Source organism: Mizuhopecten yessoensis, unplaced genomic scaffold, assembly GCF_002113885.1.
Source record: "Mizuhopecten yessoensis strain PY_sf001 unplaced genomic scaffold, ASM211388v2 scaffold1079, whole genome shotgun sequence".
NCBI classification, from domain to species: domain Eukaryota; kingdom Metazoa; phylum Mollusca; class Bivalvia; order Pectinida; family Pectinidae; genus Mizuhopecten; species Mizuhopecten yessoensis.
Window position 1 is genome coordinate 86,073 of NW_018403867.1, and position 21,549 is coordinate 107,621.

The 21,549-nt window shown below is 36.4% G+C and overlaps 1 protein-coding gene across 2 annotated transcripts; it reads right to left on the reverse strand.

The window, feature by feature from the left end:
* Positions 1 to 171: 171 nt before the first annotated feature.
* Positions 172 to 20,844, reverse strand: LOC110457084 (histone-lysine N-methyltransferase Suv4-20-like). 2 transcript variants are annotated; one of them, XM_021508193.1, is made up of 8 exons: positions 20,783 to 20,844; positions 18,891 to 19,035; positions 18,459 to 18,627; positions 13,514 to 13,626; positions 12,829 to 13,015; positions 11,322 to 11,458; positions 8,459 to 8,622; positions 172 to 6,916 (listed from the first exon to the last, which is right to left on the reverse strand). In XM_021508193.1, the coding sequence occupies exons 2-8, from the start codon at positions 19,025 to 19,027 to the stop codon at positions 4,959 to 4,961; spliced, it is 2,865 nt and encodes a 954-aa protein (XP_021363868.1). In that variant the 5' UTR covers positions 19,028 to 19,035; positions 20,783 to 20,844; the 3' UTR covers positions 172 to 4,958. The 2 variants fall into 2 exon arrangements, with proteins under 2 accessions (XP_021363868.1, XP_021363863.1); XM_021508188.1 differs by having other exon boundaries at positions 8,438 to 8,622.
* Between the last annotated feature and the right edge of the window lie 705 nt (positions 20,845 to 21,549).

The following is a 21,549-nucleotide window of genomic DNA, read 5'->3' on the forward strand; positions in this document are numbered from 1 at the left end:
GCCTGTCCATTATTCAGAAGTCGTTCAAATGAAAAGTTCACGGACGATGTCGGACAGACGCCACGCCATGGCACAAGCTCACTAGCCCTTCGGGAAGGTGAGCTAATAACTTACATTATGTAACACTAAAGTAGACAAAAACACACTGAAATATAACTTAACACACCTGTAGATAAAAACACATTTAATAAGTTCAACTAGGTGACGGATAGTGTCCCTGATCTTATCACGTGTCAACAACAAACATACTCTACACCTTGGAATTAGATTCTAAGTCCGTGTCTACACAAAACAGTTCATCATGTCCTTTAGCCACATGTGACCAAGCAGTGAGTGACTTGTCTTTAAGAAGAAATAATTCCTGTTAATTATCAAAATTATTAAGAAAATTATCAAGATTAGCATATCTAAATTTTGTTATCAAATTCATTTGAAAGGTCAACTTTTTAAGTAGTTACCCTAGCATGACAAGATATAGCAAGCTGTTAGAAACGATATTAAATTAGTAATAAGCCGGGTTGTTTCCAAATTAGAATCTATACGCATGCAAAGATATTTCTATATCATTCTTTTACTGAGATACGTTTGCTACTTTATGAGTATGGAGCACAAGAAACTTAGTTTGATGAATGATGAGTAGAATGGAGAACCTTGGCGGAGATATCTGGATAGTAGCTCAATGTAGCTTGGGACGATTAATGGCCAACAAGGAACCATAACCATATTAAGTAAAGGTATTTTGTAATAATTTGTTTAGACAAGTAATTATAACCTCGAGCTGTGTGGGTATATTACAACACGTGGTGGAATAGATTGTCCAATCCCACCATTAATTACACATTCATACCTTAACGATCCTTATAGTTGTAGTAATACAGAAAATATTGGAAGTACTAACCAGTAGTAACCTCTCTCATGTCAAAGGTGTTATTTATACAGGGTAGATAAATCCCCGGTACAGATCCCCTGTACTATAGTGTACATGTATATATACATGATAAGGATGGGGAGTAAGGTGTCGTGGATAAAGATAAACAGGTCTAACCTAGATCTTAAAATGTCAATATTTGTGTATAGTGCACACTTTTTAGGGGGAAATGATTATACCCAGAAAGGGGTGCACACTATACACAAGAACAATCCAGCTCTGGGTCACGACCTTTATCCTAAATTATTTGGGGATTCTCACATGTAGGGATTATTGTCCTCTGTACAGGAATTCACTTCACTGTGGCAAGATGTTGATCACAGATGTGAAGACACTCTCGTTACATATATGTATGATCTTTTTAATAATTTAAAAACTGCCCTATTCAACATCAAAAATAAATTACGTTTAAAAATTGTCACTTTGTAATAATATTCAATTCGACAAGATATTGAAAATTGATCAGAATATTTCAACTACAAAATGTCAATAAGCTGTACAAGATACATGTGTTCAGCTTAACAGAAAACAAGGCCGTTAAAACCGGTCGACATTATCATCGTGTATCAGTCAACAATAAATCTCACAGAAAATACATCATGCATAATCAATATATACAGATAGAAAACGAAATGCCGAACAATAAATGGTGACAGTTCTTGACGGGGATTCATAATTATTCAACATTAAGTCTATCAACAACAAAAACCCGCACCATAGACAATAGGTCTACATGATATGGCATACAGATTGAATTTCTTACTAAAATTTTCCTTATTCAAATATCACTTTCATATTTCTGTGCTTGAATACATGAGTTTAAAATTGTATTACAGATAATTACCGTAAAGGAAGAAAAGGAACTTTTACCCAACACCTAATCCCACACTGCTACACTTACTATTGAATCATAAACATTATAGTTAACAACTTCAGGGACAACTTGCATTGGTCTATGCCATGAACGATTCCAGATTACTTGAACAATTTTACTTTGACATCTGATATCCATTGAAGAACTACCAGATCATCAACACAGAATGTATTTCATATGCTATCGTTTAAAACAAATGTTTTTAAAAGATCTTTTACATATCAAGGTCCATATATATTGAATAGTTAACCATTATATGTATACAGAACTGCAAAAGTCTATTATCTTTTAAGAAATGTGCCAAACAGTATTTTATGGGATAAAAACATGTATGCTCATCATTCGTGTAATTTGTGTAATTTAGCACATTATTTATCTAACTGTTGTATAGTTAAAATGTAATACCTGGACTGACCATGCTGGTAGGGCTCGGGTCATCGTTCATTTACAGCTGTTTCTGTGATAACAGTGGATGTAGAATATCGTAACAATTTACCATTCATAGTACCATTTTATCATTGTTGTATATAATGTACATTTTTTAATATGCTTGACCATATGGGAGACGAGTCTTTCACTCAATATGTAATCAAGTTTAAATAAAGACTATCATTATTATTATTATTCTAACAGACCTTGTATATGTATACCTTTGTTCTAATCTTCCACATAGAAACATGTCACATACAAAGTCTTAAGTGATGGAAGGATCAACTCCCTAGGACTTTAACCTAATGATATACACATATACTGGCGTATAGGACTTTCATACCAGTTACAATATGTAAATATTATTCTCTAAAGATACTGGCTATAAACAGTAATGTATCCTAAATCATTTCATTTATACATATGTTAATGTACAGTGGAGGTTAATGGCAAGTGTACCAGCAGTAAATTAGGTTCTGTTTCTTCGCTTGTTTTATGTTCATTTATAATATTTACTATGTGATTATCTGTACCACACATTTGTGTTCGTTTAGTAAAAATATAACCATTATTTCAAATTTGCATGTATGTTAGCCACACATAACGAACAACCGATCCCCATCAAGAACCGTCACCTTTATACCCTACACAAAACATGCTGATAGATGACAAACTCTACATGAAAGACAATTGTACATGTTGTTCCAGATCACTAACCATGCGTGCTGCTGTTTAGAAGTCACTGTAGAGTCAATTAGCTTCGTAGTCACACAAATACATGATTGGAGAACATATTCACTTCGTAGTCACACAAATACATGATTGGAGAACATATTCACTTTGCAGTCACACAAATACATGATTGGAGAACATATTCACTTTGAAATCACACAAATACATGATTGGAGAACATATCATTAATCAAGATATATTCTTTATCAAATGTTAGAAATAACAAGTAGTTTTTAAAAATGTGTAAATAAATACAACGTAGTTTTTGCAGCCAAAATTTGTAATAGGGCACTAGCTCGGTACACAAGAATGCTTCGTTAAATTAATTAGACTGGAAACAATGTCTGTTACACTTGCATGATCAGTAGTGCTTCATCATATAAGCTGACTTTACACACAATCAAAATGCAATAATAATATATATATTAATCTCCTTTTCAATAAAAAAAAATCCATTTAAGGTTTTACATTTTCTTTGTGTTAAATATTTAACAATCATTATTACAATGGACCTGTTTTTGTTGAAATATTTTGGCCTCCAAGGTATCAAGTATAAACAATAGGAAACGGTGCAGAAACAAATACAGAACAGATGATCAAATTCTTCAATGAGCTTCTTACAATAAAGGTATTCTCTGTTACCAATGAGCTTCTTACAATAAAGGTATTCTCTGTTACCAAAGAAAACACTTTTTGTTGTTATACATTTGTCACAAAACTGAATTATGCGTTCTGTAAAAAATATACTTATTTGACTACTTATCACGAGACTGACCCTCTATTGCATCGGTCAGATTTTCTTTTTTTCTTTAAGAATGAAATGATTTTTGGGGGGAAATGAAGGATGAATAAATGTTTAAGCTCATTTGATATGGAAAGTACAAGGTTATAATATGAAATCAATAGCAATATTTGATACACAACAGTGGTTGGTACTGCTACAGTATACGCTACCAAATTAAGTTTTAAAACTCTGATCCAGAGGGAAAAACAAGGTGTGCAAACACTGTATCATTCATTACTAACATCTGTGTGTGGTAAAAAATCGAAGACATATATAAAATTTCCCTGAATGCGAAGAGGAACAGTTCACCACAGGATGCCTGTTTGTTCAAAAACAGGATTTTTAATGCACATATTTAACCCAAGATTTGGAGTATTAGACAGTGGGTTAAAATCTGACCTTCATGCAGACTTTTGTGTTGCCCTTTTCCCCAACAAAAAAACTGTTAAGTAGAAGGACCGACTGGACAAATTCATATTTAAAAAGCCTATTTCTTGCACTGCTCCTCAACCACATCAAACAGAAAATGTACTGTTAAGACTGCTTTTCTAATCTGCAGATTTATATCCATCTACTTATTCAATGGGAGTTGACCAAATTTTAAATGTCCATCATGAGCGATGTATATGGATGAAAAGTATAACATTTATATGTATAAACATGTCTACTGCCAATTCTTACCTTTCAACAGTCATTATCTGTCCACTATGGAGGAGCACATTAAACTATTGTATATAATGAACCATGTCTATAGGCTAACTTCTCTCTTCTGTCCCTGGGGTCGGTTAGAATCATAGGTATTTTATATTTTTTGTACTATTGGGAAGCTGAGTGAACTAGTAACACACCTAAAACATTTATAAAGAAGCTAGGGTTCTTGTTCCTTTTACTTCAGATCTTCCCTCAGGCATTTGGTCCTCATTGTCAAAAGAATTCTTTGTGGAAATCAGAGATAACAAGTTTGATAGTACATAGTGCTGTATTGATAATGTAAAAATTTGCTTGGAAAACCCTACACACAAGTGACATGCCAACATGATACTTTGAATTTTCTTCTTATTTCTAAGAAATCCTTACGTACCTTTATATTTTACATATGTCAAAAAATTAACATTGAATATTCTTCAAAAACTAACTTTCCGATACCTTACAACTCTCTCTTTTACCTTCCAAACACATAAATTTTGTTTAAAATTGCACAAGGTCCTACATTACTTCTCCGCTATATTATATGGAGGTAGTGGTATATTGATAGCTTCATTACCAAGCTTCAGTCTCAGAGTCTTAGGATAAGAATAATACTTGGTTGGAGAGTAGAACTTGTTTGTTTCTATACCTGACGAATTTGTTTCGTGTGAAGAGTTACTCCCCTTTACACAGTCATTGTTATTGTTTCTACAGCAGTCAACTCTGTTGTCTTGAGGTTCCTTTAAACGCGGACTGTCATCAATCTTGAAGATGACATAGTCCGATTGATTCTGGTCCAGTTCCCGCTGGAGGTTAGGGTCAGGTCGCATACGAATTGTTAGTTTGGGGATCTTCTTTTCTGGGGACGGACTTGGAGAGGAATCATAACTGCTGCTCACTGAGTAAGATAGCTTACGCTTGCGGTCTCTGTGCTTTGTGTTACTACTGTACATTGTCAAGCACTGATCAGACACAGAGCGATACATCACATTGTTTTTGCTCTTTTTGGTCACCGATTCTTTTTTGTTGTTCGTGCCCCGTTCTATCACTTTCGTTGATGTTTCTGAAGTGACAAACGGACGTGTTAAAATGTCATGAATTGGCTGCTGAGATGGAGGTTCTGCCATTGTTGCAATCAAATGTTCTGACTTCACCGGTCTTTGTCCAAACACTGATTCTGACTCCCATATTTTGAATTCATCATCATTTGGAGTGCGAGAGGCAACGCCAAGGTCGTGTGAAGAGCTATGTAAACGGCTCCCAGCATCACACAGCATTGGCATGTCGAAGTTATTCCCTGAGTGACACTCCAGTTCCAGCTTAGCGGAGAGGTTGATAGCTGCAGCAGGTTTTACCTGATCGCAGTCTCGAGTGTCCAAAGCTTTGTCTGATGACGTCGACTGCTTCATGTGAAGTCTAGGACTCTGTCTTATTGGAACTGATGGAGAAAGTTTTGGGATCTTGCTGTTTGAACCACATGAAAGTCTTCTCTGCCGTTCGCAGTTGCTAATTCGTGTGAGTTTTGGGGAGGCTCGAATTGGGCATCGCATGTGTGACCCTTGTGTTGGTGACACATGCTCAGATTTAACTGTTGACATGGACTCTGTCTTAACTCTGCTTAACACACTATACTCACTTCTTACTTCTTCTAAATGCTGCACACAAGATGATACAGGAACACTATGAACAGAGTTGTCCAAACACTCTTCTTTAATCATTTCTGCAGTCCTCGTCATTTTGAATCGTGGACTCTGTCGCACAATTTGAGGATCATCCAGGGGTTCTGTCTTGATATGCAATGGAGACAACAGACCACTTTCCTCCTGGTTGGTGATATCAGCACAGACATATGCTGGCCCTTCACCTGTGCTGGATAACCCAGAGCCTCTTCCCCTTAAACGGGGACTGCTCCGGCACTTTGGAGAGCTACGGGGCCCAGATGATGAACACCCCTGTCCCTTTAATGTTTGAGATAATTTTCCATCTGAACTATGGTTGACCATTACCAACAAACCTGCATCTGAACTGGATTGTAACTGATTTGTATCCCTTTGATGGTTGATCCCCTCTTCAGATTTTATCACATCATTGCTGTCAGTTTCACACTCTTCAAAGCTAAAGCTCATTCTTTTACATGGTGATTTGATCTTAGCACACACAACAGCATTAGACATTTCATTTGAAGTTTGATTATTATTCTCACAATATGCAAATTTTCCAGCATGAGTACGCTTGAACTTCTTGCGACTTTTCCTGGGAGATTTGTTCATACGTGCGAGGACAGAGCTCGCTTTTACTGTCTTGTTTTGATTGATAGATGAAGGGAGCGTTGCTTCAATGACAACTTGTGGATCTGGGAGGGTAAGACCCTGAGAGAGAATGATTTCTGCATCATACCTTGTGATTCCACGCTTTTTGAGCTCTGCCGCCTTCAATAAATGGGACTGTTTCTTCAAGTTATCATCTCTGATGTCCCAGTTTTCTAAACACAGAAAAAACAATATTGTTATGTTAACGGATGATTCAAATTTATCCATCTATGATTCTAATTAAGTATTGCAAACCCAACAATTTGTTGCAACTTATAAGAATACTTGTAATGAGCTAATGCTGCTTTGTGTTAAAACAGGATGTTCAAGTAAAAATCTTCTATCTAGCATCTAACAATGCATCAACAAAAATACAAATCTGTTTGGCACATTATTTTAAGCAAGCTAATACTTGACATCTTGTCGACAGTGCTTAGGTCTCTAACAACTTCATTCTCTGATAATGATTTTTGTTGTATCCAACTTTATGGTAAATGGTAACACTTATGTTTTTTTCATGAGAGCTCGAGTTCATCAGGAGATATGAACCCAAATATAGTGTATTTACTATGAAATTTTGCAGTTCTATTCCAGAAAGCTGGTGTAGAGTTTAAGCATGTCACATAAAAATACCTGACAAGTGAAAACTTAAACCAAATCTATTCTAAAATGAAGCAGTTCATACGAGAAATGACAGAAGACTTGTCATCACTTCGTTTTAATGTCTATGATGACTTTAGACCTTGATCGTAACACACTCTGGCTTCAACACAACGTTACTGGAGATATTTTAAAACTTTACTTGTATTAAGTTTGATCAAATCAGTTGAAATGAAGTTGCTAGCGGAATAACAAGATATTGTACTAATGACCTTGAGGCTCTAAAACCAACTTCATGAAATCACGAGAGTGCTGACAAAAATACACTAAAAGATATTCCTTCCACAACTTCATCATGAGGTAAAATAGGAAGTATGAATGCACAGGACATAAACTATAATATAAGATTCTCCTAGTTTTCAAGGTATGAATATAAAACTGTCAGTTGTTTAACATAAGTACATGTTCAGTATTAGTATTATAGAATGGGCAGACATCATTTGATGAACTTAGTAGAACAGGTTAGAAGAGTAATAAAATCATAGGCATGGAATGATGTTATCTAACTGTTTGGCAGAATTCAGTAAAATGTCAGAAATAACATTATCATAAAACAGTTAAAACATCAAATTTTATTCATAACTGTCAAAATCACATAAAGGAATCTGGCTTAAGGAACGCATCGGTCAATTAAATCTGTGAGTAATTTTCCATGGCAGCTTAGGACCAGCAGTTTTGTCTATAGTGTTACTGTGTAAGTCTTAACAGTGCCCTTTTTATGACGTAAACTTTGTAATCAAAACAAACAATTTCTTGAAATTATAAACACTGAATCTGACAAAATTCTGTTATTTTGACCATAAACTTGGTAGAAATAGACATAAAAATTACATGTGTCTGTGCCTGAAGGCTAAGGATTAAGCTTTCATTTGACCTTTCATCCTCTGGAAAGATTGCAGAAAACCAAATCAACTCCATGCATCCAGTTTCCTCACTGGAGCAGATTGCTTCATTCTGACTTCAGGACATTCTGGGATTAACACTGTAGATAAGTACAAGTTTGATAGCAAGTGATAAGATGAAAAGCATATTACTTGATTCATAACTAGCAATACCATTGCCGAATTCTGCTGCGCCTGTCATTCCTGCTGATGGTCGACTTTTCTCTGTCTCAATTTTCAGCCTCGTTAGCCTATCGTCAGTGTCCCGGAGTCGGTACCCTTTCTCCAGTTGATCTGCTGGTACAGAGTTTTTGGGCCTGAATGCCCCCACCTTACGTCTGTGTCAGAAGAGAGCACTTCATTAGTTATTGATGTTTGATTGAAACATCAAAAGAACATCTCATCACAAAATTCCATTTAGAACTACTAAATGCTTCCTCCTGCAGTACATATATGGTAGTAACAGTTAGGATTTGCTGTTCGATATCGTCAATACTTCCTCCTGCAGTACATATATGGTAGTAACCGTTAGGATTTGCTGTTCAAAATCGTAAATGCTTCCTCCTGCAGTACATATATTGTAGTAACTGTTAGGATTTGCTTTTCGATATCGTCAATGCTTCCTCCTGCAGAACATATATGGTAGTAACTGTTAGGATTTGCTGTGTAACTGTTAGGATTTGCTGTTCGATATCGTATCAATTAACTAAATCGCACTTTATCCCTAGGGCTTGGACCAGTTGTTTAAGAAACACTGCAGTAAGAACAAAACCAAATTCTCCACTGAGCTGTTGACCTTGGGAGTAGAGAAATGTGACACCTAACTGTTAGGATTTGCTGTTCGATATCGTCAATACTTCCTCCTGCAGTACATATATTGTAGTAACTGTTAGGATTTGCTTTTCGATATCGTCAATGCTTCCTCCTGCAGTTCATATATGGTAGTAACTGTTAGGATTTGCGGTTCGATATCGTAAATGCTTCCTCCTGCAGTACATATATGGTGGTAACTGTTAGGATTTGCTGTTCGATATCGTATCAATTAACTAAATAGCACTTTAGCCCTAGGGCTTGGACCAGTTGTTTAAGAAACACTGCAGTAAGAACAAAACCAAATTCTCCACTGAGCTGTTGACCTTGGGAGTAGAGAAATGTGACACCTAACTGTTAGGATTTGCTGTTCGATATCGTAAATGCTCCCTCCTGCAGTACATATATGGTAGTAACTGCTAGGATTTGCTGTTCGATATCGTAACTGCTTCCTCCTGCAGTACATATATGGTAGTAACTGTAAGGATTTGCTGTTCGATATCGTCAATACTTCCTACTGCAGTACATATATGGTAGTAACTGTTATGATTTGCTGTTCGATATCGTCAATGCTTCCTCCTGCAGTTCATATATGGTAGTAACTGTTAGGATTTGCTGTGTAACTGTTAGGATTTGCTGTTCGATATCGTATCAATTAACTAAATCGCACTTTATCCCTAGGGCTTGGACCAGTTGTTTAAGAAACACTGCAGTAAGAACAAAACCAAATTCTCCACTGAGCTGTTGACCTTGGGAGTAGAGAAATGTGACACCTAACTGTTAGGATTTGCTGTTCGATATCGTCAATCCTTCCTCCTGCAGTACATATATGGTAGTACCTGTTAGGATTTGCTGTTCGCTATCGTATCAATTAACTAAATAGCACTTTAGCCCTAGGGCTTGGACCAGTTGTTTAAGAAACACTGCAGTAAGAACAAAACCAAATTCTCCACTGAGCTGTTGACCTTGGGAGTAGAGAAATGTGACACCTAACTGTTAGGATTTGCTGTTCGATATCGTCAATACTTCCGCCTGCAGTACATATATGGTAGTAACTGTTATGATTTGCTGTTCGATATCGTCAATGCTTCCTCCTGCAGAACATATATGGTAGTAACTGTTAGGATTTGCTGTTCAAAATCGTAAATGCTTCCTCCTGCAGTACATATATTGTAGTAACCGTTAGGATTTGCTGTTCAAACCCGTAAATGCTTCCTCCTGCAGTACATATATGGTGGTAACTGTTAGGATTTGCTGTTCGATATCGTCAATACTTCCTCCTGCAGTTCATATATGGTAGTAACTGTTAGGATTTGCTGTGTAACTGTTAGGATTTGCTGTTCGATATCGTCAATACTTCCTACTGCAGTACATATATGGTAGTAACTGTTAGGATTTGCTGTTCAAAATCGTAAATGCTTCCTCCTGCAGTACATATATTGTAGTAACCGTTAGGATTTGCTGTTCGATATCGTCAATGCTTCCTCCTGCAGTTCATATATGGTAGTAACTGTTAGGATTTGCTGTGTAACTGTTAGGATTTGCTGTTCGATATCGTCAATTCTTCCTCCTGCAGTACATATATGGTAGTAACAGTTAGGATTTGCTGTTCGATATCGTAAATGCTCCCTCCTGCAGTACATATATGGTAGTAACTGTTAGGATTTGCTGTTCGATATCGTATCAATTAACTAAATAGCACTTTATCCCTAGGGCTTGGACCAGTTGTTTAAGAAACACTGCAGTAAGAACAAAACCAAATTCTCCACTGAGCTGTTGACCTTGGGAGTAGAGAAATGTGACACCAGTCTGGTTATGATGTCCACATCTACAAAGTTACATTTCTACAAAACATATACCTAGTAATGTTTGGCAGTCTGTAACTTATGATCTGGATAATAATCAAACAGATAGACGGTACTGTACACTCCCCAATATCTCATACAGATGTATTAAAAGCAGGGTAAAATGATATTGTTAAATTAACAGTCCCAGACAGCTGTGAGGATCACTGGTACCAGGTATCTTAGAAGATACAGTGTCAACTCCTGGTTTTAAAGAGAACTTGTGTTGGTCTTCTTAACTAGGCTCTACACTAAATAATGACATAAAATTGTTTATCTATGAACATCCTCTGCTGAAATAATTTGCCTTTGTCAGGATTTCTGTGTTTGTGAAATTACGATACAAAGATAAAATAATTTGAACGAAAAACAGAACTGTGTACCTTTCACATGTTTCACATTCACAGAGGCAGTTGTTATCCCCGAAGAAATCCTCGCCGTACATACAGAAGATCTCCTCCCCTGGCTCAATGTCCCGGAGAACCTTTACACAGGCTGTATCACGACCAGTTGACACAAACTACAATCAAACAAACTGGTCAGTACTGAATTTCACCTAACCAAAAGTCATGTTCTAAACTTAAAAATTAAATTCTCCGGCAGGTCAATTTCAAGGATTTTTAATGAAAAAACTTACATCTTTGTTTTCATTTCAGTCTTTAAACTTGATCTTAAAAGAATTATAAATATATTAAATACTTCAATTTGCCCGCTTTGAAGAAAATTGCTATCTTTATGGGCTAACTTATCAGTAGTTATTCATATTCTTGAAAACATTGTACACATATAGTTAATTTTTAGTTAAAGAGTCAAAATAGCGAGGTGCTTACTTTAATAGTAGATATCACCAAAAAACAATTATGAGATACTTCTTAAAACTCAGGCAAATTTAACCACTGAAACGAGTTTCTCGTTTGTAACGTACCTAGCACAACGTGAATTTTAAAATGTTAATGTCATGGAACACGAATCATGGTGAAAAAAACTCTTTCTCAAGGAAGTTGTTCAGTCTAGCTTTAATGATAACTGCTGACTACTTTCAAAAAGTTTGGATGACAGCCATTGTCAATGAAGCTGCTGGCTGGTAGTCAAACCTGGTAACCACAACAGCTGGTACATACTAACCTTACAGTTGGGACGACAGTCATGGTTAATAAAGCTGCTGGCTGGGAGTCAAACCTGGTAACGACAACAGCCCGTACATACTGACCTTACAGTTGGGACGACAGTCATGTTTAATAAAGCTGCTGGCTGGTAGTCAACCCTGGTAACCACAACAGCTGGTACATACTAACCTTACAGTTGGGACGGCAGTCATGGTTAATAAAGCTGCTGGCTGGTAGTCAAACCTGGTAACCACAACAGCCCATACATACTAACTTTACAGTTGGGACGGCAGTCATGGTTAATAAAGCTGCTGGCTGGTAGTCAAACCTGGTAGCCACAACAGCCTGTACATACTAACCTTACAGTTGGGACGACAGTCATGGTTAATAAAGCTGGTGGCTGGTAGTCAAACCTGGTAACCACAACAGCTCATACATACTAACTTTACAGTTGGGACGGCAGTCATGGTTAATAAAGCTGCTGGCTGGGAGTCAAACCTGGTAACCACAACAGCCCATACATACTAACTTTACAGTTGGGACGGCAGTCATGGTTAATAAAGCTGCTGGCTGGGAGTCAAACCTGGTAACCACAACAGCCCATACATACTAACCTTACAGTTGGGACGGCAGTCATGGTTAATAAAGCTGCTGGCTGGGAGTCAAACCTGGTAACCACAACAGCCCATACATACTAACTTTACAGTTGCGACGGCAGTCATGGTTAATAAAGCTGCTGGCTGGGAGTCAAACTTGGTAACCACAACAGCCTGTACATACTAACCTTACAGTTGGGACGACAGTCATGGTTAATAAAGCTAGCTGGCCCGAGCCATAGCTGGGCGCAGTTTTTGCGACAGGAATACATGACACTGAAGTCATTGATGCCAGGCCGCAGAAACTGCTCCTCTTCTTCCTTAGTTAGCTCAGCGATACAGCCCACCAACATTGGGATCTTGTCATTCTTCTGCCTGTGGACAGAAACATTTTGTTATGCTTAATAGTGATGAACCTCCTATTTATGAAACCCTATTTGTCATTAGACATACCCAGTAAATACTTTTTTATATGGTACAGCACTATATTTATTTTTTCAATGCTTCCTTGAAAATTGCCAAAAAAGTTTAGGGTATAAAGCACCAAAAGTTAGGTAGGTTGGATAACTGGATACAAAAAACTTCATTTTGGGCATAACAAAACCCTGTTATTGGAAATCAAAAATGCAACATCAAAACCTGTTTTTTAGAACCTGGAACCTTTCAAAATTTATAGAATACTCTTTCCAACTTGAAGCTACCTAATAACTAGCGATCGACTGAACCAGTTCCCCCTTCTAAAACAAAGTCGTCAACCTTGACGATATGAGACTTGATACCACATATAATTTGTATTAATTTAACACAAACTGTAATTACAATATCTGTTTCTGGTATCAAACCTGGAACACATGTTCACCTAACTAGACTCACCAATGCTGTATGGAACAGATCTTGGCTCCCACCTGGTCCTCCATGCTGTAGCGGTAACAAGCTAGCAACTCAAAACCTGACCCCCGATGGAACATCCGCAAATATCGGAACACCTGAAAAACAAATAGTATTATTTAAAAGAAAACATTCTCTTAACTATCTAGATTGATTTATAAACAAATAGTTAGGATGCATATTTTCATCCTTTTTCCTTTGACAAACATTGTCGATGGCTGTTAAACAATACAAAAACATCCCTTTTCCTGACAAGTGATATGGATATCTGAAAGCAATTTTAACTATTATTATTTAAAACAACTTTATATAGATATTTTGAACCAATCAAGTATCTGAAAGAAAGAAAAAAGGAAAAAAGAAAACTGACAACTTAAACAAGAGGCCCAAGGGCATTAGCGGTCACCTATGTTATATTATAAAATCTGGTAGCTCAATCTTATTGTTGAGACGTGATGTGGAAATCAACATGTAAACAAAGTGAAATACAATACTTGTCATCTCACCAAAGGTTTAGAACTTTAAAAGCTATTCAAATAAATCATTTTGCTTTTGAGAAATATAATATCTATTGTTATTTAGCCAATTTTCCTCCCTGGCCAACCCCTGGGATAGGTCAGGATCTTACTTTCTGATACTATTTGATTTCATTATAACTATTCGAACCAAGTTTGAATTATTTCTTGCTGAAAATGGACAAGATATAGTTTGTTTGTAAAACATCTGAGTCTGATGAAGATTTTTTAACTCTTGATTTTCCCCATTTTGGCCTCACCCTAGGCCTCCAGTCCCTGGGGATGGGTCAGGATCTTATTTTCTCATACCGTCTAATTGCCATCTGGCCCCATAACCATTCCAACCAAGTTTGAATATTTTCCTGCTAAAAATGGACAAGTTTTATACCAAAAAGTGTTTTTCCCTATATAAAGTCAACTTTACCCCATCCCCAGGCGAGAATGGAGGGCCCATGGGTAATGAAATTGAACAAGAGGCCCATGGGCCTTAATGGTCACCTGATATATTTATACAGAGAGTTGATTTTGTTTTTAACACGAACAGAAATATTATTCAGTGACAAAAAATAATAAAACCACCTTATATCTAGCATACAGATTTAAGACTAAAAAGTATTTGAAACTAGCACCTCTGATTCTAAACAAGGAAAATGAAGAAAATTTAGCACACTGACTCCTTTGGGCCGCACCCTACAGCCCTTGGGGGTAGGGCTGGCTCAAAATTTTCAAAGTATCAAACTGTCAACTCAGAGTTATAATTCCAATCAAGTTTTTAACATGTAATGTTCAAAGTATCATTTGACATTATAAACCATAATAAATGTTGTGCCTCCCCCCCCCTCCCTTCTTCCCCAGGGGGTAAACATGAGACCCTATAAAAACTTAAGACCCTTCCATCTATGAAGAGTGTTTGATTCTACCATATTTGGGTCTTTGAGAAGATTTCTTTTTGAAATTTCAGTCAATTCAACCCTTTTTGGCCTCACCCATCAGACCCAGGGGTCAGTCAGGGCTCATGTGTGCATACCATCAAACTGCTATCCAATACTGATAATGCTAACCCAAATTGAATTACTTCCAATGAAAATTAAACAAATGTTGGTCCAAAATGCGATTTTCCTATATAAACGATAGTAAAGTTTACCCCCTCCCCAGGGGAAAACGTGAGACCCCAGGGTCATAAAATTCACAATTTTGGTAGAGCACCTTAAGACCCTTCCATCTATGAAGAGTATTTGATTCTACCATATCTGGGTCTTGAGGAGAAGATTTTTGAAATTTCAGTCAATTTGACCCTTTTTGGCCCCACCCATCAGCCCCGGGGGGTCAGTCAGGGCTCATATGTGCATACCATCAAACTGCTATCCAATACTGATAATGCTAACCCAAATTGAATTACTTCCAATGGAAATTAAACAAATGTTGGTCCAAAATGTGATTTCCCTATATATCCTAAAGTAAAGTTTACCCCCTCCCCAGGGGTACACGTGAGACCCCAGGGTCATAAAATTCACAATTTTGGTAGAGCACTCTAAGACCCTTCCATCTATGAAGAGTGTTTGATTCTACCATATCTGGGTCTTGAGAAGAAATTTTTGAAATTTCAGTCAATTCGACCCTTTTTGGCCCACCCAATAGCCCCGGGGGGTCAGTCAGGACAAAGATTTGTGATTGACATGAGCTGAAAGAGAAAAGGGGGTAACGGATTTCAGTCTGCCGTTATATCCCTTTGTATATATTAGTATAGGAGACCCCTATTTTTTAATATTACAAGTAAAGCGATCCATGCCCCTGTGGGGCAGGATTCCCAATTTTGCATTGTAATACCCTCTTGCACCAAGGTTGATTCTGACCAAAATCCAAGTTTGAATAAATTTCATTGAAAATAGACAAAATATACCCCAAACTGTTATTCCCTATATAAACTATAGTAAACAGATGGCCTGGGGGTACTTAAATTTACACTTTAAACAAAGGCCCGGATGATCTTTTCATCCATAAAGAGAAATTGACTGTAGTACTACCTCTGAGTCGGGAGAAGAAGATTTTTGATTTTTTTTTTAATTTTCTCTTTTGGCCCCTGGGGTTGGGTTAGGAATCCAAATTTTACAATTATGTAGCCTCATCTACCAAGGATGATTCTGACCAAGTTTAAAAAACATTCCATGCACTTGTTCTGGAGAAGAAGATGAAAATGTGAAAAGTTAACGCACAACGGACGCTATGGACAGAAAGCGATCAGAATAGGTCACTTGAGCAAAGCTCAGGTGACCTAAAAACAGTTGTAGCCTTTTGCATTATTATTTAATAGGTAGGTTTTATTGACCTTTCTATAGAATAATGAACTCTCAACATTTTCTTAAGCAAAAAGCCACAATAAATAAATTTATAATCAGTGTTCTCCCCAGGCTGACTTAGCATAACGGCACCGTTACGCATGAATTTTGAGCCGCTACGCATCACCATTTTACCGCTAGGCATGCTTTTGACTGTTACACATCAACTGACAAGTTCTCACAAATCGTGATAGGCCTAACCTCTTTTACCCTTTCCAATTAGACTCACCCTAATTAGACTAGCTTTTTATTGTTCTCTATGATCGACACCTGATCAACAAACTCTGCCCTGCGGGTAGATTTACCGGTGGGGATGTGAACTATGTATAGGTGTGAAACGTGAACAATAGACCACAATAACCAACGTGTAATTGATCTAATTATATGATGTCTGTTAATTATCAAGGCTTCAATCTACGTTTTGATTTCCATAGGTGACTGAGAACCAAAATAATAAATACAAATACATATATTGGACAATAATCTGTGGCCGGTAATTGCTCGCCATTTCCCCGATAACATTTATATATTCATGGATGACAATGCGCCAGTGCATCGAGCCCGCGTGGTAAGCGAATATATGAATGAAAATCACATAAACACAACTGAATGACCAGCTCAATCCTCCAACATGAATGTAATAGAAAACATGTGATTCAGGCTAAAGCTTGACATAAAATCGGGTCAAGAAACATCCAAACACGTGATCAGCTGTTCGCCGAAATTCACTGACTATGGCAACACATCTCAGTAGAATATGTAAGAGGACTGTACAAGTCAATTCCAGGACGACTGAATGAATTAATACGTATGAAAGGCAATTTAACCAAACACTGGGGTAGGTTATTTGTTATATCGCCTCCAAAATGACTTTTGAAATTACGGTTGTCAATGCAAACAAAACGCTTCCATTTTGAAAATGACAAATACTTATGTCCCTTGACTGTACCTTTGCTGTATTGTTTTCAGCCTTCAAATTTTAATTCTTGAAATAGGTAAGTTATGTGAGAAGCTTTTATCAACAAAAGATTGTCGATACAGCTTTTAGAAAACTTGAAATAAATTTGGCTCCAGTAAGATAGATCGTAAGCGAGCAGACTGCACATGGCAGCCATACCTAAATAATGTTACGTAATCTGTGATGCAATGGCTTTTGAAACATGGATGAGGAGCGTTAATCATTTTGGTGCAAAATTTATAAATAGCACATGGTTTTCCCTGTTTGACAGTAACAATAAAATATTTGTTTTACTGATTAATTACAATAATTCAATTTGATAACTATATCACAATTTAAGTTCATATTGTAAACAGCATTGTTGTGATAAAATTAAGATTTTTGTTTACTTAATGATAACAGGTAGCTAGGCCAGGTTAATTTCATAACTAAGGTGAATTTAAAAAATATCTCAGGCATTTAAAAATTAATCAATAATTTGTCAAAATAAATACCTTTGGCGTTTGGTTGGAATGTCATTGTAATTTAATTATCCTCAGACATTTATTCATTTATTTCTATGATGATATTCTTGGGAAAAAAATGCTGAAGCATTTGCTAAAATTATCCATTTTCTTGAGTCAGACTATTTTTTTGTAGGTATTAAAAAAATTAGTGATAAGAAAAAGAAAAGGGCAAGAAAATGAACAATAATAATGCAATATCAAGATTAAAGTAATGCTTTTCATTAAGATGTAACTATTTTTTTTTTTTTTTTTTTTTTCTGTTGTTAAGTGTTTTCTTTCTCAAAGTGGCTTTGCTCACGATTGATGGGTTGCGACGCGGAATTGGTTCACAGCGCCGCCCTGTGATGGAAGGGTTAAAAAATATATAAAAAATGCCATAGTGCATCAAAATATTTCTGGGGAGAACACTAATAATATACTGGTAGTACTCTTTTGATGCAGGTAATTTAATTGTGTTATGTATAGAAATGAAAAGGGGCTGCACCAAGGAAGATGCTTTTTGATTGCCATTCCCAAACTTTTATGGAATCGGAAAGGTTATAAATAATTGAAATATGATATGAGGTTGACAATTGCAGTAGAATTTTAGAGCAATCTGATTCTCTGTTCTCTTACATGTTGTTTGAAGACAGCTTGCTGGGGTTTAGTTTTGGTGAGGAGGAAGGTTCTCACACACTCCCCCATAACCAACTCTCGGTACGCTCTCTCCATGTTCTGGTGGGTCTTGAAGCGCTCAATCACCGCTTTCAAATCTTCTTGCATTTTACCTTTATAGGGACGGTATCTAGAGACAAAACAATGTTTGGTTATATACTTTATATTAACAATACACTATACTGATACTTAGTAAAATATTTTGTAAAGTCCAATTATCATTTTAGTTTTAAAGCTTACAGAAAAATACAAACATATATAATTGTTGTTTTTGTCAATGCAAACGTTGATGCAATGACGTTTCACTACTGACTCAAAGGTTGGATAGCCCACCAATCAAATTAATGCTAGAATTTTTGGTTTGTGAAAGTTTAATTATGGAATGATGCAAACCTGGTATTCATCTTGTGTGTACAAAATCCCAGATATGGATCCAGGGTTATAGCCGAGGCCATGTCGTCGTTGTCACACAGCTCCCCGGACGTCATCCCCGTGGAGGGGACTCCCCTTCCACCGGTCTCAACCACCATCTCACAGACTGCAACACATATGTCACAGTAATTTACTTAAATATTGAGTTGGTTACAATTTTATTTAAAATATGTAGATAATCTTTATTTGAGATAATAGTTTTTTTTTTATAAATAATGTAAATGTGACTTTTCATGCCAACTGATTGGACAAGTTTTTTCTGCTGCTTATTGAGTGCAATATCTATTTTTATTCAAAAAGTAATAGAAGGAACTGGACATTTTTCTTATGGGAGAAGATTTCTAGACTTGAAAATTTTCAGAATCCATGAAAACCCTGTAAACGTCTGTCACTACATTGGGGAAACTGTAAAAATACCCCAAAACACCTTAATGGGTGTGGGGTTTGGGCTGTGAGAAAGCATGCAAGCTATACAGGTTGGGCACAGCGGCACATATGGGTAATAATCCTGCATTTGGGTAACAGTTACCCATTTGCAGTAACAATTTTTTTATTTCTTGTGAAATAAAAACACATGCATGAAATTCTTGTAAACACTTGGAGTAAAAAAGGGTGTTATTCTTCCAACTTAATCCAATATATAACACAATGAACTACATTTGTTCACAAAAAGTTATCGTGAAGTCAATGGGATCATCCAGCGCACACCGTTATAAAAGGTGAGCATGATTTTTCTGTGTGCTATTTATAGCTGCTCTACAGAACACTATAAGTAATGGAGGTATTTTCACAAACATTTAGACAACTCAATTAACATATTTTTGTGCAGAATTGTACCTCATTGTATTATTTATTGGATTATGTTGAACGAATGACGCCCTTTTTTGCTCCAGGTGTTTAAAAGAACTGTGTGTTTTTATTTCACTTTATTCCCTATCTGATTAATAAAATTAATAAAACTGTTAACGTAGCTCTGGACAACGAACGGACGATTTCTGATAATTGGTCAGAGCCGAGAGTATTTTCGTTCTTTTGTAACCCATATGCAGGATTAATTATTACCCATATACGCTGTTGTGCCTAACCTGTTATAAAGAACATTTTAGAGTGGTCACAAGTCCAAGAAAAAGAACAGGGAACTGGGATCCAAATTTTTTTGATCATTTATATTTCCCCCCTTTTTTTATAACATTGGTCTTGATCATCACCTAACAATACAAATCTTTACTTTTTTTTGTACATTTTGAATGTACCAAGGGGAGTAACTCTATATACTACCGACGATATACTGCATCTAAAAACAATGCAATGTGTGTCGTCATAACATGTTCTGCAAATTTGTCACATATTACAAATATTTAAAATATGAAATTGCTATCAGGACAGCTCAATGACTTATGTTGTCAAATGTATTTACTGTATGGGGATACACAGGGAACAGTAACATATAAGCCAATCAACGGGCACTTCCAGGTTCAAACTTTGTCTGCAAAAACCCAAGTACGAGATATAAAACTGCTTCACAAACCCGGTATTTCCTGTAACAGAAACCAAATCCTTGCTTTTCTGATATACAAAATGTCTGACCCTTTCAACGTCAGAAAAAAACACCTCTTCTTTTATGTCAGTCAACTATTTAAGGGTCAATACACACTTCGATATTTGAAATATAGGGCAAACCCAAGCTAATATTGAATGAAAACAAAGTATGTTGCAGAGAAAATGCACCGACAGAATCTGCTACTTTTCATATTAATGAAAAGATAAATATTTGGTCTTCCCAATATAAACGAATTACAGCCACGTTTTTATCTTTCTGATATGTAATTTTGATTCGAAACAACCAGAATTACCTGTTTCGTTTCAGATACCGATCCGTCCTCATCGATAAAAGGAAATTTGTGGCAAGGCACACAAAATATTTTGCACAGAAAATAGTTCTCATAAATAACAATGTTTGTCGGCATACCGCTATATATTTGTTAATTATACAGTCATTTCATAATCAATTACTTTGTTATGATGTTAAATTCATCCATCATAATATCAATAGGGTAAAGTTTACAATGTGAGAGTTTACGCGAAGTGATATTTTCTTGACAAAAATGGTAAATAGTCCGGGAGCTCTCCATTAAGAAAGACGGGAAACTTAGCAACAGAGTGGAGGGAAATTTGAAGCGGGTTAGAAATGTGAATAACGTCTTTTTAAAGAAGGCCTAACAGCAAGGAATCTCGATTGTCAGATATTTTAGAAGTAGATTTGTCCATGTTCGTTTGATGTATGCGACTATTATTATGTCTTTGTTAGGCTAGCGAAATAAGATTTAGAGGGAGGCCACAGGCCCGACAGTCTGTCTTTTGTTTCTTTTCCCACTTTTTCACAAGATTCACTGGTACTTTCACAGTCATAATCTGATATCTTCAGTTCTGAAGTGACCTGCTCAATGGTTGTAATAACTCTTCCTAGATCAGAGATTTAAATCTCTGATTTAGATAGAGTTCCTACAGGAATTAGCTATATATATATATATATATAGCCTGACAGGCATCTGCGTCTGTCAATATTATACTAAGCACAGGAGCCTGAAATTCTGTCAAAATTAATAACAACAGTTATGCA

What these genes read in the sequence shown, in the direction of transcription:
- LOC110457084 (XM_021508188.1), bottom strand. Translation starts at nt 19,027, where the DNA reads ATGGTGGTTGAGACCGGTGGAAGGGGAGTCCCCTCCACGGGGATGACG. An exon ending in ACACACAAGATGAATACCAG is followed by an intron (nt 18,628 to 18,890) that starts GTTTGCATCATT and finishes TTTTGTCTCTAG; the next exon opens with ATACCGTCCCTATAAAGGTA. An exon ending in AAGCTGTCTTCAAACAACAT is followed by an intron (nt 13,627 to 18,458) that starts GTAAGAGAACAG and finishes TTTGTTTTTCAG; the next exon opens with GTGTTCCGATATTTGCGGAT.